We start from the raw sequence: 25246 nt of genomic DNA on the forward strand, positions 1-25246 counted from the left end.
GTGGCGAAGAGCTAGAGGGCCTCATTCCAGTGGGACTGCATCATGGCCTGGAACTGGCTGACCATCATGGCTCGCTGAGCCTCCAGGTGCCAGTACCTGGTCTTGCACTCCCACAGGTCTTCCTTCTGCTTGGAAAGCCTATGCTCCTAGTCCTCAGTGAGGTGCTTCTGCTGAGCCTCCTTCTCGGTCAGATTCAATTTGAACTGAGTTGTTTTGCCAACTCTTTCTTATGGTGGCTCTTTAGCTCCAGGCGAGGAGGGCTTGGGAGGGGAGGGGCGAGTAGAGGCCGGTGAGGTGCGCTCCTCAACGTGAATGACATTGAGTTGACCACAACCCCCTATCATGACCACATAGCCATCCCACCCAGCTGGTCATTAGGCAGATCATATTAGTGGCCTGCAGGTTTTAAAATTATGAATTTAGTGGTCCCTGAGGTCTGAAAGGTTGGTGACCCCTGAGCTAGAAGGTTAGCAAAATTAAAATTAAATTGGTAAAATTTTGCTTCCCCTTTTAGTTTCTAGATTATATACCAATTGATTATTTTGTCTGTTTTTTTTTAAGCTAAACTATTGATTCAGCAGTAGTGGCCCATGTGGTGTTAGCTTAGGTGAAACTTAGGTGGCCCACATGATACTAATGTTTGCAAGAGATCTTTTGGAAAACATGTAATTCTAGATTTTTAAATGCTCAATAATCTTAGTAGATTTCTGATTCCTATAAAGATTTCAGTGAGCCATGTACATCATTCTTGTTATTTTCTTTCCAGGTGATCACTGGTGCTCTCCAATCATTTCTCTGGGTTTTAAAGTTTCCTCTACCTGCAATAGACAATAATGTGGAACAGTTAACAACACAGCTGTTCCTCCTATTGAAGGATTTTGCTAAACAAGGCGCAGTTAAAGGACAGAATTTTCATTTGGTTGTCAATTGTTTCAAAGTAAGTCGTAACCAAAGGAACAGTTCCGTGTTGATCTTGGATGAATTTTATGCCAATGTTGTAATATTGCGTGTGTGGTAAAGAGGTATCGCCGCCTTCTTTGAATTTGTAAATTGTTATGTTAGTAAATTGTACTGAAGTGTACTTATATTGGCGATTTGGGGGAGGAGACTGTTGTGCATGCAGAAATCTCAGAAGCAGTTTTCTAGCATTTTGTCCAAAGTGATAATTTTTGTAGAACCTACTGTACAAAGCAGAAATAAAGGTACACAGGTGCCTCATTTGTAGATAAATGAAACTGGGCGGGACGGAATGTGTTTTGTAATAATCTGACCTAGTTTCAGGGTCATGGGAATTGTTTCCATTTTCATTTGCATTTGTCCTTAACAGCAAAACAAGGAAATCATTCAAAACTTGCTTATCATTTTTATTATATGTACCCTCATATCTATGGATTTGTCTGTTGTATGTTTTTGAACATTCAAAGAATTGAATTTAAATCACAGTGTACCATTTTATGTTAAATTAAAAAATAATGTTGAGTTGCAGAAAATAAAAAGTTCGAAAGATATAGCTTCATCTCTCCTCAGAAAAGGATTACATAGGTCTAATTCATCAGAGAGAAAAGATCCTACTAATTTGAAAAACAATAATGGAGGCTTAGTCCCTATTTAATTCTATTTAGGATTGTAATCTTCATGGGAAAAATGATGTTTTTGCACATCTATAGAGTGAGATAAGATTTTTTTATTTGGTAGATTAGCATATAATTAAGTTTTTAATGCAAAATTTTAATTTGCAGTGTGTAAGTCTGCTGGTGAGGAATACAAAGAGTCAGATTACAGATAAACAGCTGCAAGTTTTGCTCGGATATGCTGAAGAAGATATTTATGACCCATTACGACAAACGACTGCTTTTGGCCTCTTAAAGGTAGTAACGTAACACCGTGCCATTTAAGAATTATTGCTTGAAAATTGAATGACTTATTTTGTATTTTTTGGGGGGTGAGAATTGAAAATCCTCTCTTGAAATCAGCCAGCCTGGAATCGGAAGCCAAGTGTAAGTGTCTCCTCTTGATACTGACCTAAAGTTTTTGAACTATGAGTCATCAGCCAATCAGATCTTCAGTTTAACTATTTCTCCTGCGGCATATTTTTCGGCATCATCTTGTTGTATTGCATCTTAGCAAGCAGGATAGTTCTAAGCCACCAGCACTTTGCAAATAAGCCGCTGTTCATCAGGTGAGCAGAATTCCAGTCTTGCCCATCTGACTGCAGATCAGAAGAGATGACAACTTCCGAAGTGGCTGGTTGGACGTAAAATAATTTTGATTCTACCAATTGGATATCTCAAGGGTTGCCTTTTGCTCAGATTGGTTAAATAGTTGGGTTTCTGGCGTGTGATGTTTTTTGTCCCCAGGGCAAAGAAAGGAAAATTCTATTGTAAGTTGCTTTTGATAGATTAGAAAAACTTTACTCTGACTCATATTTATAGATTATTGCCTTTGTTTTTTTAAAAGGCTATTTTATCTAGAAAATTGATCGTTCCAGAAATCGAAGGTGTCATGCAGAAGGTTGCAGATTTTGCCATTACGGGCCAAAGCGAGCAAGTTCGAATTCAATGTAGACAGGTTTGTAGACATGTTAAAAACGTCCTTTTCATTATCATAATTATTTTCTTAGGAGCACTAAGATATTTTAAATAATTTTATTAAATCAGAGATAATGATCACCTGAGGTGGGAGAGCTAAACTAACTCTTAACAGGCTTACTGATTTGCATTGCTAGCAGTAGAAAGGATCACAGTTAAGATGGAAAGTTTACCCACTGTAGGGTGTACACTCTTAATGTGCTTGGACTAGAATCATATACATGTTCTTTTTTTTCCTTCCATATTTGTACACCAACTGTTTTATAAATTTCCTTGCCACTGTCCCCAATTTTTAAAAATGTGTATGTGGTGTGTGTGTGTGTGTGTGTGTGTGTGTGTGTGTGTGTGTGTGTGTTTGTGTGTGTGTGTTCATTTACATTACATTTTTTAGTATTGGCGAATGATTATTTTGGCTGCTAAATTTACATTAATGAGATTAACACATGAAGGTTTTCTGCTTGCTAGCACTTGGATAGCTGTCCTGTCTTTGTAAATTGCAAAATATACTTAAACCATTTTTATTAATATTATTTTTCCTGTTCATTTCCTCCCCCAGATTTACCTGAAATACATAATTGATTATCCCCTTGGGAAAAAGTTAAAACCCAACCTGGAGTGTATCCTTGCCCAGCTTAAGTAAGTAATGTGGATATAATTCTCAGATGAAACCATGAGAGCATAAATATTACATATTTGCTCTGTTGTTTCTTTTAATGATTGTTTTGTAATTGTTCTCTGGTTTTCTCAGAGATAAACAAAAGCATGTGTTCTAAACAAAATCCTGCAGTAGGTCTTATTTATTTCCCAACCAAGTTTGTGCTGTCCATTAGTATGTCTCTCCTCAACTTTTCTCTCATTCCTTTATCTCAGGGGTGGGGAACAATGGTCCCATTATGACTTATTGGACCTCAACACCCAGAATTCCTGAGCCAACATGGCTGGCTCAGGAATTCTGGGAGCTAAAGTCCACAAGTCATAAAAGGGCATTGTTCTCCATCCCTGCTTTATCTGAAGCTGCCAATGACTGAATATGGAGCCTCCTGAAAGCTGTGAAATTGGCTTATGGCAGCGTTGGCAAATCTATGGCACGTGTGCCGGAAGCGCCACGCGAAATTGTCCCGAGTCAAATGCATGCCCTTGCCGGCTCCTCGTCACGTTCCTGTGGTCAGCTGGCTATCGTGCACGCACGGTGCAGGTGGACCGCGCATGCGCAAGGCAGCACGTGTGCTGGAGATTCGCCAACACGCATGCGTGATGGACTGCTGCACTTCTAGGGTCGCCAGCACCGTGTGCGCGACGGCCAGGTGGCCGACGCACATTTGACACAGGAACATGATGGGAGCTGGTGAGGCTGCGCATTTATCTCGGGACAGTTTTGCGTGCCACTTCCGGCACATGGGCGGCACGTGAGAACGGGAAAGATTCTCCAACGCTGGCCTATGGCATCTTCTTTAGATTGCCAAATTTCTATTTATGCTTGAATTTTCTAAGCCATGGATACTTCTATTAAATAAAACTTTATGTAGTACATAGACGTTAGCTTAGCTATCCTGTCCATTTAAAAATATATATATATATATACCAGGTAATTTGGTTCTGGCAAAGAGCTTGTTATGCTGAACAGCTGAAAAGAGATGATGGAAGACCTGCTAGCAGTCTGTCTCCCATTTTATTATGAATGAAAAATTGTCGTATATATGTGTATTTATTTCCTCTCTTCGCTATTAAAGGAGCAAAAGCACCCTGCACATCTAATAGTGTCATAGGCAGATTGTATGATCAAAATATATTGCTTAATGTTTTATATATCTGGGGCTTCTAAACACGAATGTAAGAATAAATCTAATTGAATGTCACAGGCATTATGCTGTTTGGGCAAAAATCTGGGCAATTTTGGAAATATTAACTATATCCCTGTTAATTGTTTTCACTCTAGTTATGAATATGAGACGGGAAGAGAGTCTGCTTTGGAAATGATTGCTTATCTCTTTGAAATGTTCCCTCAGGTATTGTGCAGTTACCTCAAAGATACAATACGTTCTAATTCAGGGATCCCCAACCTGTGGGTCACAGCCCACTACCAGGCTGTGGCCTGTTGGTCACTGGGCTGCATGAGTGGCTGGCCTGTGCGGTGTGTGTGCTAGTGAGTGTCGTGTGGGTGCTAGTGGCCCTGTTTGCACGTATGCATTTGTGCGTGTTGTGTCTTGCCCGCCCTCAGAGCAGCCAGGGCCTTCTTACCTGCTCCCGAACACTGAGGAATGTATGCCTCCCGGCCCAAGTCCTGGCTCCATGCCCACACAAACTGCAGAAGAAGGAGCATCTCCCGGCCCCAGCCCTGACTCCATGCCCAGGCAAACGGAGCAGCTAGACCCCTCCCCCTCCTCCACAGCAGGTGAGCCTGAGGAGGGTTTACTCCCAACAACAGCTGATTGGAGTAATCCTCGCATCAGAAGATTGGAGAGGCGGAGGCAACAGAAGGAAGGGAGGGGCAGGCCTTAATGAGTGCTGAGTCATGGAGCCACACCCCATGGCCTATATAAAGGATCTGCTTTCTGGCAGTCTCTAAGTCAGGCAAAAGTCGAACTTATCTTGCTGAAGTCACTTACTGGTCTCCTGCCTGCTCTGAGGACTTTGCTAGGACTTTGGGCAGAGCTGCAGAGGCAAGCCTGATTCGGATTTCCCTGACCCAGCCGTCAGCGAAGGAGTGGGACACGACATCGCGTAAAGGTGCCTGCTACTCCCCCCTCCAGGCCGCCAACCCAGAAAGGATGGGAACTGTGCTCTAATGTTTTCTTTAAACATTGGGCGCTATCTAACAAAATGAAATTTAATGGTGAAAAAAGTAAGGTTCTACATTTAGGCAAGAAAAACAAAATGCACATGTACAGTATATGTGGTACCTTGCTCAACAGTAGTAACTGTGAGAGGGATCTTGGAGTCCTAGTGGACAACCATTTAAATATGAGCCAGCAGTGTACAGCAGCTGCCAAAAAAGCCAACACAGTTCTAGGCTGCGTAAACAGAAGGATAGAATCAAGATCACATGAAGTTTAATACCACTTTATAATGCCTTGGTAAGGCCACATTATAAAGTGGTAAGTTTAATACCACTTTATAATGCCTTGGAATACAGCATCCAGTTTTGGTCGCCACGATGTAAAAAAGATGTTGAGACTCTAGAAAGAGTGCAGAGAAGAGCAACAAAGATGATTAGGGGACTGGAGACTAGAACACATGAGGAATGGCTGCAGGAACTGGGTATGTCCAGTTTAATGAAAAGAAGGACTAGGGGAGATGATAGCAGTGTTCCAATATCTCAGGGGTTGCCACAAAGAAGAGGGAGTTGAACTATTCTTCAAAGCACCTGAGGGCAGGACAAGAAGCAATGGGTGGAAACTAATCAAGGAGAGAAGCAATTTAGAACTAAGGAGAAATTTCCTGACAGTTAGAGCAATTAATCAGTGGAACAATTTGCCTCCAGAAGTTGTGAATGCTCCAACACTGGAAGTTTTTAAGAAGACATTGGATAACCATTTGCCTGAAGTGGTGTAGGGTTTCCTGCCTAAGCAGGGGGTTGGACTAGAAGACCTCCAAGGTTTTTTTTTTTTTTTACATTTATATCCCGCCCTTCTCCAAAGACTCAGGGCGGCTTACAGTGTATAAGGCAATAGTCTCATTCTATTTGTATATTTTTTACAAAGTCAACTTATTGCCCCCCCCCACAATCTGGGTCCTCATTTTACCTACCTTATAAAGGATGGAAGGCTGAGTCAACCTTGGGCCGGGCTTGAACCTGCAGTAATTGCAGGCTACTGTGTTCTAATAACAGGCTTCGTAACAGCCTGAGCTATTCCGGCCCCTAAGGGTCCCTTCCAACTCTGTTATTCTGGTGTTTTTTTTTATTTCTTAAGAACTATGAAATACCAGTATATGCAATTCTTAGAAACAGTATTATTTAACTGAAACTTGTTACAAAAAAAATGCCGTATGTTCATCTGTACATGGAATACAACCATTCTTGTTTAGCAAGTACAATCCATTTCCTAAATAGGAAGCAAAATGATCACAGAAGAGACAGTAATGCTGCAGAGATCACTGGGTGTTGTTGTCTCATTTAAAGACAACTTGCATAGCTTACTCTCTCACTGGCATACATTGCTGTCATGTGCAGAAATTTAAATGTGTGCATTGGTCAGGAAATTATGATGATCATTTTTCATATTTGTGAACAGTTGCTAAGTGAGGTATCCGCTAAACAAGGAGTGGCTGTATTTTGATTGTCTTGATGTGGATCTTTCATTGTGGTTTACAGGGGAAAACTGTCATTTTAGAGAAATATAGCCTGTATGATTCCTACTTTATTTCTGCAGGGCTTATTGCATGAGTTTTGTGGCCTATTCTTTGTCCCATTATGTATGATGATAGTAAATGATGATTCAGCAAAGTGCAAGAGGATGGCGGCACTGGCGATCAAAAATCTTCTCAGCAAAATTAGTTCTGCAAACCAAGACCTGATGTTTTCCCTGGTTGCTTCGTGGTTTACAAGTAAAAAGGTAGTATATGGGGCAGAAGTGTAAGGTTGTCATTGGCAATTAATCTTTTAATAGGCATGAATAAAATAAGGGACTATCAAGAGTCTTAACTTTTATTCAAAGAAAAATTATAACCAATTGAACTTCCTTTGTTGAACACTTATTTTATTATATAGCATTTAGCATTCATTTTCATATGGGAGTAAAATCTCCACTCAGAATTATGGCTGTGCATGTTGTTGGTAAGGGAGACACAGTTAACAGTTTGGGCCTCCTTGCATGTAAAGGATTCATTTATCTGCAGGTAGACTAGGTGGCTGTAGCGTTTGTACCATGTGACACATTGAAGGACCTAATTTCAAGACAATATTTTTGTGACAATATTTTTAAATTAAATTTAAATCATTTTTGTAAACAGGCTGAATTCTGACTGTTATTTCTTTAATGGCTGTACAGTTCTCACAGTAGGAACTGTTAAATTTGTTATTTGTAACGAGGAAATACATTAGAATTCAGTTGTGTTTACATGCTGTTCCAATCAAAATTCATTCTGAGTGGCTTACCTACCTCAGTGAAAAATAAAATACAGCAAACCATAATAGAATAAACAGTAATAACAGTAAATAATAAGAACCTTAGCTCAAGGATGACACTAACTATACAAACCTTACCTTAAAGGCGAGGGATCAATTCTTAGACTTCAAAATCTTGTTGGTCAGGTTTTAATAAAAACCCCAAAGCATATTTGATTTTGGGAGTTAGGCAAGGTTCTAGAGAAGGGGTGGGCAATAACAGAGAAATCCTACCATCTTTTATATCAGGTGTCTCCAACCTTGGCAACTTGAAGACTTGAGGACTTCAACGTCCAGAGTTCCTCAGCCAGCAACTCTGGGAGTTGAAGTCCACAAGTCTTAAAGTTGCTAAGGTTGGAGAGCCCTGTTCTATATAGTTGGGTATTCCTTAGGGATAGGGATTCAGAAAACGTTTCTCTTCAAGATTTTGTTGGGTGAACAAAAATGATGTTCTTCCTTCCTTCACACAAATTGATTTATTTACTTATCTCACCACAAAGATGTGACAAATAGTACTAGTTTGTCTAGGTTTTTTTTTTCTTTCAAAATGTCTTATTTATGAGAGATTGTCTTTATTGATAGAGTGTACAGAAGAGATTAGCTGCTCAAGCCTGTGGAGCATTTGTTGAAGCGGAAAAAATTGAATTTGAGAAAAGACTTGGAACTATTCTCCCTATTATCGAGAGAGAAATTCATCCCTCAAATTTTGAAGAAGTAAGTATTTTAATCAGCAATAATATTTCTGGGAAATTGAAAAGCTGAGAATATTGATTAAACACCTAAATGAGACAAAATGCTTCATTATTTTATAAGAAGACAGGTACATGAAAGAAATCTAAGTCTTCCTCAGTGGGTATGAAGGAAATGAATGGTTGAGTTTCTATATTATTTTTGATTGTTGTGGCAAACTATTAAGAAATGCTGCATATAGGCCTTGATTTATAAGAGCTATAAGAGCTCCATTTTCAGTGCTGTAAAATCTGGCATGTGTTAGCTTTGCCAGCAATCATGGCATATCCATTTGTGATGCAGATGAGAGATTCCAGGGTCATACATGACATATTAGTACATAGATATTTTCAGAATGGACCATGGATTTCATAATTATATATAAAATTATATATAAAGATTCAGTTTAGAGATAGCATAATCTTAATTGGGAAAAGTTTCCTACTGTTTCCCTATATCCATAACAACAGAGGGAAAGGAGACTATTGTGGAGTTTTCTGGATGAAAGAAGGGAAAATTATTAGGAAGCCAAAACATGCAGTTTATGGTGACTTCTGTGTAAAGAGATGTGATGATCATCTATTCTTTGTGTTCCTTTGCAGCTTTCAATTTTAAATTGAATGTGGAACCTTATCAGAAAAGTGTTTGTGTTTTTTCTGCTCAGCTGTGTTTCAGATTATAGACCAATTGTCCCCATTTGCAGTTGAACTTGCAACATGATATCAGTATTATCAGTAGGCAGCAACCTAAACCAGGCTATGAAGAATAGTAAGGGATGTATTAATTACTTGAACACTATTGTTTCTGCAGAATATCATTTCTTATCTTCCACGGTCACTTTTTTTTAAAGGTTAAAGAAGAGGCTGATGAAAAGCTGGCAGACAGATTGCTCTTCAGCTTCCTAACTTTGCTTGTTAAACTAATCAATGAGTGCAACATTATTCAATTAAACAAACACCACGAGATTCTGATCAACATTTGGGGTTAGTAGTAACATTTTTTTCTTCAATTCAGTTGTGTCCAGTTCTCAGAGACAGCCTGGACAAGTGTCTGAAATTTTCTTGGTAAGGTTTTCCAGAAGTGGCCTGCAATGCCTCCTCTGTAGGGCTGAGAGAAAGTGATTGGCCTAAGTCAGCCAAGTGGCTTTGTGCCTAAAACGGGACTAGGATTCATGGTTTTTAGCCTGAGATCTTAACCAGTATACCAAACTGGCTCTCAACATTACATTGCTGCAAAAAGAAGCTTTAGTGCCTGGCGTGTTTATTATGAAGACTCTGCATTTTAAAAGTGTGTAATGCATAAACATAATTCATTCAAGTGATGTCTTTGTTTCTCTGTTTTTAAGGTCATGTCCAGTCTCATTTATGGTACCCACATAGCTGGGTGTGGCTGACTTCCGCTCAGATTTTTGGCCTGCTGTTTGCTTCTCACAAGCCAGAAGAACTTGTTAATAAATGGAGCAAAAGAAAAACAGAAAAGAAACAAGTGACACATGAGCCATCAGCAACAATTTTCTTAATAGAGGAACTTAGTGAAAAGGTTATCTTACTAGCTTACTTATATTGCTGCATATTCTAATGGTATGGTAGCCATGGTAGTGCAATGGTTAGAATGCTGTACTGCAGGCTAATTCTATCGATTGCCAGCAGTTCAATTCTCACTGGCTTAGAATTGACTCAGCCTGCCACCCTTCTGAGTTTAGTAAAATGAGGACCCAGATTATTGGGGGAAATATGCTGACCCTGTAAAACTGCTTAGACAGGGCTGTAAAGTACTATGAAGTGGTATATAATTTCAAGTGCTATTGCTATTCCAGTTGGTGGATGTATTGGAAATTAATATTAATTTCAATATAATTTATTGGTTTCGTTAGTTATAGATCATCAGTGCTAGAGCTTCTTCTTTTTGTTGTATTTTAATTGTTACTTCTTTGGGGAGAGTGATTTACTTATGCCCAAATTTAGCACCAGATACATCGTATTATCTTACCTTGCATGTTTCTTTACAGATGAAAACACTTGCTTTAGCTTTCTGCCATCAGCTGAAATCCAAATTTCTCAGTTACAGTCTTGGAGAACAGGTAAATTATTAAGTAGAACTTTGTTATATTTATAATGCATTTGCTGAAAGAACACATAGCTGAAACAGATGTAAGAGTTCAAGTTCAGAAAGATTAATAAATGATAGGCAGATTTTATGCCATTCAAAAGGCAGTCACAGGTTCCTGGACCTGACTGCACTCCAGATATGTGTAGTCTCAAGCAGAAGTAGCCTTTTTAATGGGATGTTTGTAATCTGAATTATTTTCTCAGTTTTGGCTTTTTTCTCCTACAGTTATTTTTATTAATAAATTATTCTGTTACCTGAGGCATTCAGTACATAAGGAATTTAGACTGTTCTGCATATCAGGAATTATTGTTCCAACCCTTCTGTATGAGAAATGCTAGTTCAGCGATAGCTAACCTTTTTACCGTCGTGTATCAAAAGTGGGGGGAGCTCAGGGGGGGATCACATGTGTGTGTGCCCACACCCATAATTCAATGCCCCTACCCCCCCGCCCATGCATCGCAACCCCACTGTGTAACCCCCGCTTTTGGCACATGATGGCAAAAAAGGTTACCGGTGGGCCCAGTAGGCCCGTTTTTTGCCATCCCCAGACTCCAAAGGCTTTCTTGGAGCCTGGGGAGGGCAAGAATAGCTTTCCCCACCCACCCTGGAGGCCCTCTGGAGGTCAGAGGTGGCCTGTTTCCCAACTTCCGTTGGGCCCGGAAGGCCCGAAAATCAACTGGCCAGCTGGAGCTGAGCTAGGGCAACATTCTAGTGTCACAGATATGGCTCCATGTGCCACCTGTTGCATGCGTGCCATAGGTTCGCCATCACTGTGCTAATTTCTTAATGAAATTTTGATATTTTGGTTTCTGCAAGAGAGATAGTTATTACTATCCATCAATAATATTTCGTGTGCTAAATCTTCCGCTTTTGCAGTAGGCTTAAAGGAGTGTTTCTCAGCCTCAGCAACTCTTAAGATATGTGAATTCAACTCCCAGACTACCCCAGACAGTATGTTGAAAAACACTAGCGTAGAAGTCATAAAACAAGAAGTTTAATCAAGTAGCTGAAAAACAGTTCATTGAGAAACTGCCCTAAAATTTTTGGAAACATAAGTCATTTGGATATCTTTCTTTTGTTTTTCTTTGTGTTGAAGGTTATAAAGAATTTACTGTTTGTATCCAAAGTACTGTATCTTCTGGCTCCTACTCCAGAAGATGGCAAAGAGATTTGTGAGGATGTGGTTTCGGAAACTGAAGATCAGGGTGACTTAGGAAGTGAAGATGAGAAAGAGATTTTGGGTATGGAGACAAAAGAAAAGAGCAGTCCAGCCAGTTTGTTGTGGGTAATGAAGAAACTCCTAGTCATGGCAACAAGAGAAGCTGCTCATTCACCCAAAGATTCTTTAAAGGTCAGTTTGTCTTCCGCAAATAACACCTTCAGCTCAGAAAATGTTGTCAAGGTATCAGTGACTTTTACAGTTCAGAAGCGCAAATGGTTAAAAAAAAAACCAAGGCAGCTGGAGACTTTCATAAATGGACATGCAAGTGGGAGCAGCATTTTTCAGTTCAGGGCAAGAAGGCATCCGGCATCAGTTGTTGTCCTTAGCTTCATAGGAAGAGCAGAATTTAAATGAGCAAAAGATCCTCACTTCAATTCTCTTCGCTGCTTTTGCTCAAGTTATACTGTTATTTTGTTTTGGTTTTTGAAACCTGTTCCAATCCAAGAAGTCTTGCTTTTTTCATTACCTACTTAATAAAACCTGGGGCACAGAGACTGTAATAGTAATTGCACTAAAATATGAACAAGGTTGCCCACGTAATGCTCACCTCAAAGTTAAACTGAAAGAAGCCATGTGGGTTTTCGCCCTGCAAATATAATGTGGGAAAGGGAAAAGGAACTCTTTCTGCCCCTTTTTCTTCAGATGGCTGCTGGGTTCTGCAGTTGCATTTGAGGGGTATGGTCTATGTATGGAATGCTGAGAATTGCTACTTAGAGTGCACTCGGCCTTGCCAGGCATTGTTAAGAAGGGATACAAAAATGAAAGGTTTGGAAAATAGGGCTGTAGAGGCACGGAAGAGGAAGCAGGATCAAATTAGGCTTAACATTAGGTACTGAGCAAATCAACTGTTGTCAAAACTGCTGGAAAATGTTTATACTTTCCAAGTTTACTGAGAAAGTATTACCTTGACACTAATTGTTAACATCTTTGGGTTGTTCTATTGCTTTGTGGGCTAATCTGTTGATCAAATGTGCTTGCCTCTTCAGAGAACCTGCATCTTTAAGTTTCTTGGTGCTATTGCAGTTGACCTTGGGAAAGAGAAGATAAAACCGTATCTTCCAACAATGATAGCCCCTTTATATAGAGAACTGAGTAGCACGTATGCAGAACAAGGTAAGTGAATTTGCACTCAGCTAGTTGGCATAAAAACGTTTATTCCATTCTGGATGTTATACAGTGAAGTGACTTTGTGTCTCCCATCTCTACAATGCATATAAAGTAACTCGATGAGGCTTTTATACATGGCAATTGGTGCGAGACATCTATTTTCTGTGTATTTTTAAACTCTCTTATGGAGATAGGGCAAATGGTTCATCTAGGTATCAGAATGCAAAACTAATCTGCTATGCTCTGAAATCCTGACTCAACCTCTTCTTGTATCCCTTCATGTATTGGATATTGAAACCCAAAATTCCTAGGCATCTTATTAGTCAGATTGCATAAGAATTATGAAATTTGAGGTCCAACGTATCTGGAAAACAGTGTATTAGTAAAGGCTGGTTTATATATTCACTTGCCCCTTGTAGTGGCCCAATAGTTGACTACAATGCAAGCTCTTGGATTCAGATAGCTTGGCTGCATTCTGCAATAAGGGGTTAAGTGAGTATCTGGCAAAATCCTTGCTATATATAAATAGCTTGGTGGGTCAAAACCTAAACCAATCAGTGCTGTTTCCCATGCATTTATTTCTGTACTAAATATTTGGCTTTAATCATGCATTACTGGCTTCATGTTATGTGAGTGAGCCTCAGATTAGCTACCTTGCTTAACTTAATTATTTTCTGTTCTCACTGTAAAGTCACCTCTTTCCTTTTTACTCTTCTTGTACAGCTGTCAGGCAGAGATAAAAAAGGCCTCTTTCTTCTGAGTTAACTGCAATTTAGTGTATCCAGATTCTAAGATTTACTTAAGCTGAACTTTTATCGAAAATTGATGATTTGGTAATCAGAGTCTCTTGGTGTTCAGATGGCTTGGCAAACTGCACTTAATCGAAAGAGGTGGCTGAGGATGTCAAGAGCCCGTTTTCTCCTATAAAAAGTATTGGCTCTTTAAAAAAGTGTATTTCAAATAATATTTTTGGTGTGAAAATTAAATACTAATGCTGATTTCAGAATAACCTTCGTTTGAATATTATATTTTATGGAACTTTGTAGAGTATACTACACATGGACAATTATGCAGAAGATTGAACAATACATAGCATACTTAAGTTTCTGTCCTCAGATTTTAAGTAATGAAAATCATATCCTTGCCAGATCCAACTCTAAAGAATCTTTCCCAAGAAATCATAGAACTACTGAAGAAGTTAGTTGGATTGGAGGACTTTTCAATTTCATTTGCTTTTGTGCAAAAACAAGCCAGTCAGAGGAGAGCTAAACGAAAGAAGCAGAGAGCCCTACAGGTTAGTATCTACTTCACCTGCATTTGCTTGAAAAAACGACCATCTCATTTGTCACAAGAGATTTTATTAAAACCAGGCAATTTCAGAAGGTGTGGAGAAAATGGGACTGTCAAAATATTATGATTCTTTTTTTCCCATTAGGCTGTTGCTAATCCTGAGATTGCTGCCAAGAGGAAGTTAAAGAGGCATAAAAATAAAATTGAAGCAAAGAAGAGAAAAATAGAATTTCTACGACCTGGTTACAAAGCCAAAAAACAAAGAAGCCATGCATTAAAAGATTTGGCAATGGTTGAGTAAAACTCTTATCACATACCTTTTTATACAAAACATTTAATCTTTTCATGTTTGCTTAAAAGAGAAGGCAGAAAACGTTTTATGATTTTAACAAAATAAAAACAATAGATTCAACCGCTTTTATCAACTAAGAATTCGTATTTCTATGGTTTAAAAAGCAGTATATAGCAGAGGCTATCACATTCTCGCCTTTTAAATTTTGAGATTGTTTCAGGAAACCGCTTTTGTTTTCAGAAAGAAACACCTACAGGGCTTACTAAATATTTATTTATAATTTTTATTCTTTGTAAATCCTGTTCAACTGGTGGTAATATTGAGAAATTTATAAAATCTTCCATCATCTCAGTGAGAAGACTTGTGATTACGGATGGGGAGTTCTCAGCCATTTTACTTGTCCAGAGATGATTGTACATTAATGTACAGTTTGTGGTAAACGTGTTTTTTTTATTAAACTTGATTAAAACACTTTATTCATAACTGTGTGCTAAAGTTATTTTGGTACATTTACTTGTAGCATTAAGAGTTTATTTCGTACCAGCAAGCATGACATTAGTTTATTCATAATCAAAATCTCTCATTGTGAAACTGGCTTAATTTCTTTCCATCAAATTTATTTTGATGAGAAGGCTACCTCTTTCAAACAGCATTATTAGTGAAATATTATATTTTTCCACTTCAATATCAGCTAAATTTCTTTAATTTGTGCACTGCAGCAGTTCTTTCAACATTATAGAAAACATTTGCATATGCTGGATTCACTGATTTTAAGCTTACAGTTACTAGGTCAAATTCAGTCCATACTTTGCTAAGTCATGGTTTGTTGAACAAGCCACTAGTGGTGAAATTCAAACATTGCACTGAATAGCAGAATTTATTGTGCGTGCCAAAACAGATAAGATAGCAGTGGCAGTGTTGGGAGGCAAGCTCCGTTTCATTTATGAGTCATGCACCCTGCAGGTGCCACTGGTATTAAGTTGAAAACAAGTTCCTTTTTGCTTTAATATGATTTATGAACTTGGTTTTTCATTTTAAACTGAACTATTGACACACTTTATAAAAAAACTTCATAAAATTTTTAGGACATTTTACTTTTCTCCTAATAACACTTGTGATGCCGTGAAAGGGGTTTCTATTCCTGTGTTATTCAGTATAATGAAGGGGAATACTTGATAGAATCATCTAGTTTCTCTCTGTGAAAATGCTAGGGAGATATTCCCATATTTCTGCAACACACTGTATTTAACAAAAGGAAATACAGATAGTCCTTGAGTTAAAACAGTTCGTTTAGTGACCATTCAAAGTTACAATGACACTGAAAAATGTGACTTATGACTGTTTTTCAGTTATGACCTGTGTAGCATCCCCTTGATCATGTGATCAAAATTCAGATGCTTGGTAAGTGATTCATATATATGACCATTTCTCCCAAGGTCATGGGATCCCCTTTTGCAACCTTCTGACAAGGAGTCAATGGGAAGCCAGATTCACTTAATAACCAGGTTACAACCATGAATCAATTGCAGTGATTCACTTAACAATTGTGGCAAGGAAAATCATAACATGGGGCAAAGCTCACTTAACAGATGTCTCACTTAACAACATAAATTTTGGGCTTAATTGTGGTCGTAAGTTGAGAACTACCTGAATAAGGATCAAGGTGATTTTTTACTTACAAGTTTCCCTGAAGGAACAGGTGCAAGTATAATATGATGGTTTACGCAATTTTTAAAAGCCCACATACACTTTCACAGCTTCACCCAATATTCCTTACTTTTAGAAACATGTTACCCCAATTCGTCTTCAAATGGGGATGCCTTATAGATAACTAGCATGAGACAAAAATGTAGACAGTTAAATATTTATTAGTGTTAAATAGTTTCAGACACTTAAAATAAAGATTTATTCCAATTTTTCTAGCCAATATTCAGTATTGAGTATCATAAAAATTGATGTTACGTAACTTACACAAGATATGAAGTATATATAATATGCAAACTTTCAGAATGATTGCACAGGAACACCATTTTTTCAAAAGATAATCTCAATCCTATTTACAGCATTGCATTTATTCACATAATCAATGAAGAAAACTTCAAGTCTGTTTCACTGTCTGCTCTTCAAGGTCTCAACCAGCCTGAAAAAAATAAATTGTTTTGAAGTTTAAAGATTAAACATTTTAAAAATAAAGTAATAAATTTATCTTTAGGTACTCTGGGTTTCTATAATATGCACTAGGACTATTCAGAAATCCAATTTCAAAGAGGGAAAAGTTCAGCTGGTACGGAGGGAGCATCTGTTGGCATCTCCTTAAATGAAATGTGGCTTTTCCTGTAAGTTTCTATATATAAGCTCAATATGCTATTTCAAGGTTAATCAGTCTCTCCTACTGTGATCATGGATTCAGATTAGACTACTTCTAGGAACTTCTAGGATAGGTACTACATGAGCACTGCCAACCCCCATGTGCTCTTAATTAACTTTTCTTTTTTCAGTCCTAATAAGTATCTTCTAAGGGAGCCATAATAATACTACTTACCACTCCATAGCCTCATCAAGCCCAGTGCCTTTTGTTGCAGATGTTTTGAATATCTGCCATTTTCTGTCTTTTAGAGCTGGGAGTCCAAGCGCATTTGCCATTTCCGTAGGAGTCATGGCTTGTTCCATATCTTGTTTATTTGCAAATACCACTAAAATGGCTTTCTTTAATTCTTCTTCCTAAAAGAGCATTCAAAAGATTATATTAGATTTTCAATACAAAATTACACTTCCACCATGGAGCAGCTTAATCACAGAGCCACAGAGACAGTAAAACAATGAATAAGGTAAAGGTAAAGGTTCCCCTTGCATATATGTGCTAGTCATTCCTGACACTAGCGGGCGGTGCTCATCTCTGTTTCAAAGCCGAAGAGCCAGCGCTGTCCGAAGACATTTTGCTGGTCATGTGGCCGGCATGACTAAACACCAAAGGGGCACAGAATGCTGTTACCTTCCCACCACAGACAGTCCCTATTTTTCTACTTGCATTTAAACAATGAATGGGGGTGTCTAAATCCACAGGTTACTCAATCAGGGTTAGATTTAGTAAAAGAATTAACATTTTCTTTTGATAGATAGTAACACTGGACTGTCTCCTTCGCTGTGTAATGCAGACTTGTACTGAAAGTTATCTGGGATATACCTGGCAATTTGCACAACAACTAAAAGACAAATTTCTTGCATTTTCACATTGAACAAAAAAATCCAAGATCTATTTCATTTATCCCCACCCCCCAGAATTAAGGTACCACCCAACTGAATCTCAAGTGGCTTAACAAGCATCTAGACATTTATTTCAACACTGAATGACTTCCACAGAACTTTCTGAAGCTCATCTTATTTCTGCATGGAGAAAGTACTGACTCTAATCAGAAAAGAAATTTGTAAATACTAGCGTCTGTCAGGCAATGAAATCTTAACCACCCACTATTTAACAATGCTAGTACAGGTAGTCCTTGATTTATGACTACAATTGAGCCCAAAGTGTTTGTTGCTAAGTAAGTTTCTTAATTGAGTTTTGCCCCATTTTATGACTTTTCTTGCTACAGTTGTTAAGTGAATCATTGCCGTTAAGTTAGTAACACTTGTTAACTGAATCTGGCTTCTGCATTGACTATGCTTATCAGAAGGTTGCAAAAGGTGATCACATGACTCCAGTATACTGCAACCATCATAAATAAGAATTGGTTGCCAAGTATCTGAATTTTGATCACATGACATTGGGGATGCTACAACAGTCAAGTGTGAAAAACATAAGTCACTTTTGCAGTGCCATTGTAACTTCAATTGGTCATTAAACGAATGCTTATAAGTAGAAGACTACCTGTAGAATAGTCCTGACAACCTGTATAGAACTTATTTGGTTAAAATAATCCAAGGTATTTGAAGAGGAACTCATTGGAGTTTAGGCCAAAAAAGGTGACTCTTATTAGCTTCAAGTGTGATTGGACAAAGACTTAGTTCCACCAAAATAAACTGGCATACAACAGCATTCTCAGCAACAAAGGAAAGGGTCTCTTATCAGCCCTGCTATGTCCATGATATGCAGTAATTCACAGATTACTGGTATATAAATCTTAAATTGACCTCTTATTTGTCTCCCCTCCCGCTCCCCTTAGAATCTATAGCTGTTGAGGGGAGGAAATGATCCCTGCTAGCCTCAGAGAACAGAAAATCACATTACCAAAATTCCTATTTTTTCCTCTTTTGCATGATTCTAAAGTGAATAATTAAAAACAAGAAATAGAAAAACACAAAATAGAACAAAATAAAAGAACAGATATGACAGGAAAAACAAACCCTGATGGGAACAAGGAAGAGGAAGTCAATTGACCTCCTTGATCAAAGGTCTGGATTTAGGGCCATGCCTTCTGGGCCCTTCAAAATACCAACAAGGTGGGGATTATTCAAGTCTTGGTGGAAATTGCATTCTCTCTTGACATGCACTGCCGGGGTTCCAAAAGAAAGCATTGTTTAATCGATGGAACTAGATCGTGCCAACTCTGCCAAATTGAACTGGCTGGAAAAATACTACCGAAGACAAGTTTCTCAAATAAACAGACCTCTGTTATGTAGGCTGTTATAGGTAGCAACCAACACTTTAAATCACATCCAGAAGCAAACTGGCACCAGTGCAGCTTGCAAAGCAGAGGTGCTACATGGACATACTGAGGCATGTCCATCACTACCTGCGCCACTGCATTCTGGACCAGCTGAAGCTTCTGTGTTGCCTTCAAGAGCACCTTCATATAGAGCACATTGCAGTAGTTAAGCCATGATGTGACCAGGGCATGTAACTGAAGGACAACCAAATCTATGTGCAACTGGTGCACCAAATGAAGCAGAGCAAAGGTCTTCACCCAGTTACCACCTGTTCATCAAGTAGGAGCTGTGAGGACAGGAAGACTCCTAAACTCTGTACTACCATTGAATGGAGAAGTACCACACTATCAAAAGTCAAAGTTGGAATATTCCCAGATCTGGGTGGCCAAAACACTAACCATCACTATATCATGGTGGGATTGAATGAGAGATGGCACTTCCCAATCCTAACTCACAGACTGCAGGCATTAGGACAGAACCTCAATAGCCTCAATTGGCTGGCCCAGAGCTGAAAGGTATAATTGGGCATCATACCGTTGATACCGAATAACAGATTAGCAGATATTAATATATATAAGTCCAGAGCCTCCAAAAGAATAAACAAATTAAGCTCATCTAAAGGGCAAACTAAAATGATGCCAGGATCAAAACACATTTTTACTTGAAAATGAAGAAACAGGAATAGCATCAGGGTAAGACACCTTTTCATAATTATGAGCCTAATTTTAAATGCAGTATCCAGAGCCATTTTATTACTTCATACCTCCAACATGGCAACAAGCTCAGATTTTGAAATTCCAATTCTGTCTCTATCACAGCTGTCTACTACATAGATAACTGCATCAGTATTGGAATAGTAACATCGCCAATATGGTCTAGAAAACAAAACAAAAATGTAAATTGTATCAAAGAGAAATTCATAGCTTTCAAGAGTGTTTCTTAGTAGTTGTAAAATCAAAGCTTTGTAAGTTTTTAATTTTTTAAAAAAGCTTATCTATTGATATCAAAGTCATAGATATCCAAAAGCTTATAAAACGTTTCCCTCCAGTATCCTTCATGTACAATTGAACAACTAACACCTTCAGTTTCTTCAAAAGGTACTTGAAATTTCAGATTGTTCTTTAAATGTATTTTATAGCCTAAAATATTTTTCTTAACTGTAATGACAAACTCCGTAGAAATGATACAACTATTCACTGCTTAATCTCTGTGAGAAAGCCTAACCCAAAGAATTGTTTTCTGATATATAAAGACATTTTGTTGTAAACTGTGAAAATATCATAACATTCAGTGAAATATTTAGATTTGTTGTGGTTTCAGAACCATTTTACCTGATGCTAGTCTGTCCTCCTAAGTCCCAGACTTGAAACTTTAGATTCTTGTAGGTGACTGTTTCAACATTAAAACCAATTGCTGAAAGAGAAAACAAAATTTAACTAGCACACTAAAAAAAAATGATATTCAAATGTATTTGTAGTTTGAATATGGTAAATGTTGCAAGATTGTTTTATAATTTCCAAATAAATTTGTTGTTACTACTGAATAATATTCAGTACAGGTAATCCTCGACTTACAACCATTTGTTTAGTGAACATTCGAAGTTACATGCATGGTCACATGGTGAAAATTTGGATGCTTGACAACCGGCATATATTTATGATGGTTGCAGTGTCATTATGTTATCACCTTTTGCAAGTTTCTGACAAGCAGTCAATTAGGAATCTAGATTCACTTAACAATCATGTTGCTAACTTAACTGCAAAGATTCACTTAACTCTGGCAAGAAAAGTCGTAAACTGGAGCAAAACTCACTTAACTGTCTTGCTTAACAACAGAAATGTTGCGCTCAATTGTGGTTATAAGTCAAGGAATACCCATATTATTAAAAATATAGCCAAAACACAATATGTCGTTGTTCACTGTATCTATGTAACTCTTTCTAAAAGTGCCTTGGACTTTATTAGGGAAGGATGGACTGTGTGAAGAATTTTTAGACGTCTGTAGGATAAAATCACTTGTATCTGTGCAGGGCCTAACCAGGTGAACAAATCACAATCACAACTACAACTATCAATTATCTTTAATGAAATTGCTTGTAAATCCTGAGGAAATAGATATGATTTTGGGGTATCAACTCTGTAGTCTGTAGTCATGATTCACTGCCATTACTGGTTGATGAAAGCCTTTGAGATGACAAGAAGCTGGACTAGGTAATTGTATCCTTATAGAGACTCCTTGAAAGAGGTACTCTATGCCCTGTCCTTAAGTAGTGAAGGTTATTGGTGGATGAGATTACCTCAGGTGTGAATTTTATAAATTTTGTTGATTTTAATATGATTTTAATATTGTTTTCTATTGTTCTGTTGTTTTATAGTTTTACCTTTTTGTAAGTCAAGATGCATATAAATGAGACAGGAGACTATAAATGCAAATAATAAATACTGAATAACCTACACCCTTCCCTATCTGGGCAGGATAGGTCAGAAGAGCTGTAGTTGCAGAAGAGCCATCCAATTCTAAGCAGATTCCTTTTTTAGGTTTTATTTATTCATACTTTTATTTATTCATACTTTTATGTTGTATTGTCCCATACAGAATTTAGGGATCCTTCTTGATTTATGATTCCTGCTCAATGAGCAGATAGCAACTGTTATGTTGTCCCATACAGAATTTAGGGATCCTTCTTGATTTATGATTCCTGCTCAATGAGCAGATAGCAACTGTGTCTAAGTGCTTTCATACATGCAACTACTGCTTTCATACAATTGGTTGCTTATTCCCAACTATATCTTCTCATCTCATCTCATCTCATGATATCATAATGTAGGCTCTTCCATATCCCTTCAGATGGGTAATGTCATCAGCAGATCTCATGAAAGAAACTTAATTCAAATATTGCTTTCTTTTTCTAAAATGGCAACCACTGAAAAGTCAATGGTTTCTATCCTAGTGGTTTTTAGGAAAGTCTTTCAAACTTGGCTGGAGGTTTTATGTTGTTGTTTGGTTTTGAAATATTTCATTAATGTAAATGTTTTGAAAAATTGTATAAAATACAACTATTGTTCCCACAATTTACATATGAATGTACTATGATTTTTGTATTATAATTTTATTATTGTTTAACCTGATCTATAGGTATCTGAAATGTACATTATTCAGTCTTCATTGATTCCAGTGGCATATAAATTCGACAAGGAAATAAATTCATTCTACAGCTGAAAAGCCAGTATTGGAAAATCCTGATTTCCTTATAGGAGGAAAAAATTTATACATAGAGTATTTGTTCTGTTAAGATGTTATAAAATCTCCTTTAGTAATATGTGTAATATTTAGTAAATTAAGTATTTACATTTTTGTGCAACCTTTATAATGAAGGAAGTTGAAGTAGCCTTAAGATTTTAAGACACTTCAATTAATAAATGTATAAGAGATAAGAATACTGCATTACATGCTATGAATCATATTTCATTTAGGAAAAAAAATACTTACTAGGAATGGTAGTTACAACTTCACCAACTTGTAACCTGTATAGAATTGTGGTCTTTCCTGCACCATCTAACCCCAAAATTAAAATTCTCATCTCCCGTGTACCAAACAAACTGGAAAAGATTGTTGAAAAAAAGCCACCTACAAAAAAAGAAAGAAAAAGAAACAAGCATTATTAGAAAAGTATTACAATATCAGACTGTTCCAAATTAATAATTTTTAAAGCTTTCCCAAGAAATACATTTTACTTCTAAGACAACATCTGCTTATCTTATTAACAATTTTTCTTGTTTGTCCTTTTTAGTAAATGTCTTTTTAAAAATATATACACATATGCAATACAAAAGCAAGTCATAGTAATCTTAAAAATTGGAATTTCTGCATTAATACACATTATTTTGTATTTTTGTGAATGCAATTTCCTAATTTCCAAACATCTTTCAATGAAAATTTTCACTTTTCAAATTAGTTTCATGATTTCACAGTTGATGTTCCTTTTTAAATTTTCCCAACCTAGTTAGGATTCCCTGATGTTGTCAGATCCAAGTACTAACCAGGTCTGATCCTGCTTGCTTCCAAGCTCAGAAAAGATCAAATAAGTACTGCTAAACTTTCTGAAACCCTGCTGAGGGAGATAACAGAAAAAACTGAAGTTTACATAATTTATTAAGACCAATTCTACACTCCTTAAAGTAAAAGAACCAGGAAGAACTGATCTTGCAATTTTAAATTCCAAAGTTGTGGCAGGCACCCACTTACTAGTCTCTTCTTTGAAATGTTTTAGCATAGCACAAGGAAGAATTGGCTGAATTTCTTAAATTACAAGTCCAAGGATCCCCGAGAGTCCTGGAAGACCATCTTATAGATCCACAACATCAAAATAAGGGCCGTGGATAGCTCAGGCTGTTAGGAGCCTGTTATTAGAACACAATAGCCTGCAATTACTGCAGGTTCAAGCCCGGCCCAAGGTTGACTCAGCCTTCCATCCTTTATAAGGTAGGTAAAATGAGGACCCAGATTGTTGGGGGGGCAATAAGTTGACTTTGTAAATATACAAATAGAATGAGACTATTGCCTTATACACTGTAAGCCGCCCTGAGTCTTCGGAAAAGGGCGGGATATAAATGTAAAAAAAAAAAAATTATTTGCCAGATATTGAAAATTTTATTAAAACCTTCAATATTTGACATTAAACCTTAACGACAGGTGACATTAAAACAATGTCATTTTTCTCATTTTAAAATACAAGGCTTTTTCATGAAAAGTATTTGTTAACATCTAACGGGATTGATACTATTATTTTTACATGACTCAATAAATGTTTCACAAATGCATGTTCTTAATTTTGAACATGATAAATAACAACAAACATGGCCCACACAAACTAATGCTATTTTGGAGTCCTCCATAATTTTAAAAATTGGGAAGGAGTGTGTGTGTCCTGAGAGCAAAACGTTGAAGGAACACTGTTCTAGAGGCAGGGAGTGGGGAATGGTTGTGGTGCCCCTAATTTTCGTCCAAAAAGTTTGTTTGCCATCCTCATCAGAGACAACTGAAATTTATAGCTCAGTGACATATGGATATCCCCGCGGGTGGCAACCCGACCTTCAGGTAAAGTTTGTGAATGGGAAATTGGACATCACGAGCTTGGGCATGTCACCGTCTCCGAGCAGAGGATATTTTTATCTGCTACCCTCCCAACGGTTCTCAGAGTAACGGGGTGATGAGGGGGAAGAGCGTGTGAGAAGGAGGGAAGAGAAAAGGGAGGAGAGCCGGTTCAAAGGCATCAAAAGTTGCATCTCCTCAAATGTTATTGCGATCTAACTTTTCACCCTCCCTCGGAGGATCTGCGCAGTTTTCTCTCGCCTTTGACTCCGTGAAGGAAATTCCACCACACTGACCGAGACGCCAAGTTTCCCCTCCAGGAAGCTCCCAGGCGAGCGAATTCAACCGCTCGATAGCCCCAAGAATAGGCCAGAACTACAAGGGCGCCTCGGAGGCCCGGAGTCATGAGGGAAAAACTCTTCACGGAACCTCCCGCTCCCGCCTTCCCCCCCACTCCCCACCGGTAGCCAAAGCGCTCCATTTTTCGGATCTCCTCCCGTTCGGGCCGCCACCTCAGCCCTCGCCCAATCCAAGCCCTGCCTTTCTCTCTTCCCTCACCCATGGCGGTAAAGCTTTCCCGGGCTGTTTGCCGCTCAGCTTCCCGGCAGTCCTCCTCCTCTGCAGCTGCCGGCGGCGGCGTTCACCCGGAAGTCGGCGAGAAGCAGGTTCCACGTCGCCTCCCGCGTGCTTGAGTCGCTCCCGCGACGCGCATCAGCTGCTTGATATGACAACCAAACCGAGAACAGAATTTTCGACACGAACCGGCGCCGCCGCGACTGAAGACGAAGCGACGAATCTGCTAGGTCAAAAGCGGAGCGACAGAACCTCTCTCGGCTTCCCCATTGGAGGAATTTGGCTGGTGGGCGGGGCTATTCGTGTTCCGGGATCACGTGGTGCTGAGAGAAAGCGGTGATAAGAAGGAAGCGGGGGGGGCTGGAGTTGCGGGAAGCTCTTATTTATTAGAACTTGTCAAACAAAAAACGAGAACAAGAATGAAAGAAAAAAATACAATGACAAGGACGATAGGCACCTTAGTTAACCTCCTCTGCTGACCATTTAAATATGAAGTA

General features: G+C 38.3%; 2 protein-coding genes across 2 annotated transcripts in view; one reads left to right on the forward strand and one right to left on the reverse strand.

Annotated features, from left to right (window-relative positions):
* The window catches only part of UTP20 (UTP20 small subunit processome component), a 91055-nt gene extending 76138 nt beyond the window's left edge, over positions 1-14917 (forward strand). Inside the window, exons 49-62 of the mRNA XM_058189561.1 lie at positions 767-937; positions 1740-1868; positions 2458-2568; positions 3145-3224; positions 4525-4594; positions 6959-7141; positions 8275-8406; positions 9272-9404; positions 9767-9960; positions 10430-10501; positions 11627-11881; positions 12739-12865; positions 14008-14153; positions 14295-14917. Of these exons, the coding sequence (XP_058045544.1) occupies positions 767-937; positions 1740-1868; positions 2458-2568; positions 3145-3224; positions 4525-4594; positions 6959-7141; positions 8275-8406; positions 9272-9404; positions 9767-9960; positions 10430-10501; positions 11627-11881; positions 12739-12865; positions 14008-14153; positions 14295-14450 (1959 nt within the window). The 3' untranslated portion in view covers positions 14451-14917. The remainder of the gene's footprint in view (positions 1-766; positions 938-1739; positions 1869-2457; positions 2569-3144; positions 3225-4524; positions 4595-6958; positions 7142-8274; positions 8407-9271; positions 9405-9766; positions 9961-10429; positions 10502-11626; positions 11882-12738; positions 12866-14007; positions 14154-14294) is intronic.
* A 1372-nt stretch (positions 14918-16289) lies between these two features.
* On the reverse strand, positions 16290-24994 carry ARL1 (ADP ribosylation factor like GTPase 1). The gene is made up of 6 exons (XM_058189565.1): positions 24735-24994; positions 22575-22712; positions 20417-20498; positions 19849-19960; positions 16984-17162; positions 16290-16581 (listed from the first exon to the last, which is right to left on the reverse strand). The coding sequence occupies exons 1-6, from the start codon at positions 24736-24738 to the stop codon at positions 16551-16553; spliced, it is 546 nt and encodes a 181-aa protein (XP_058045548.1). The 5' UTR covers positions 24739-24994; the 3' UTR covers positions 16290-16550.
* Between the last annotated feature and the right edge of the window lie 252 nt (positions 24995-25246).

This window comes from Ahaetulla prasina, chromosome 7 (assembly GCF_028640845.1).
Source record: "Ahaetulla prasina isolate Xishuangbanna chromosome 7, ASM2864084v1, whole genome shotgun sequence".
Taxonomy (NCBI): Eukaryota; Metazoa; Chordata; class Lepidosauria; order Squamata; family Colubridae; genus Ahaetulla; species Ahaetulla prasina.

Bases quoted from the DNA above. Each gene is read 5' to 3' on its own strand.
- ARL1 (XM_058189565.1), bottom strand. The intron at 19,961-20,416 runs GTAAAATGGTTC...TTTGTTTTCTAG, and splicing joins GGAGGACAGACTAGCATCAG to ACCATATTGGCGATGTTACT. The intron at 16,582-16,983 runs GTAAGTAGTATT...TATTTTTTTCAG, and splicing joins CTTGATGAGGCTATGGAGTG to GCTGGTTGAGACCTTGAAGA.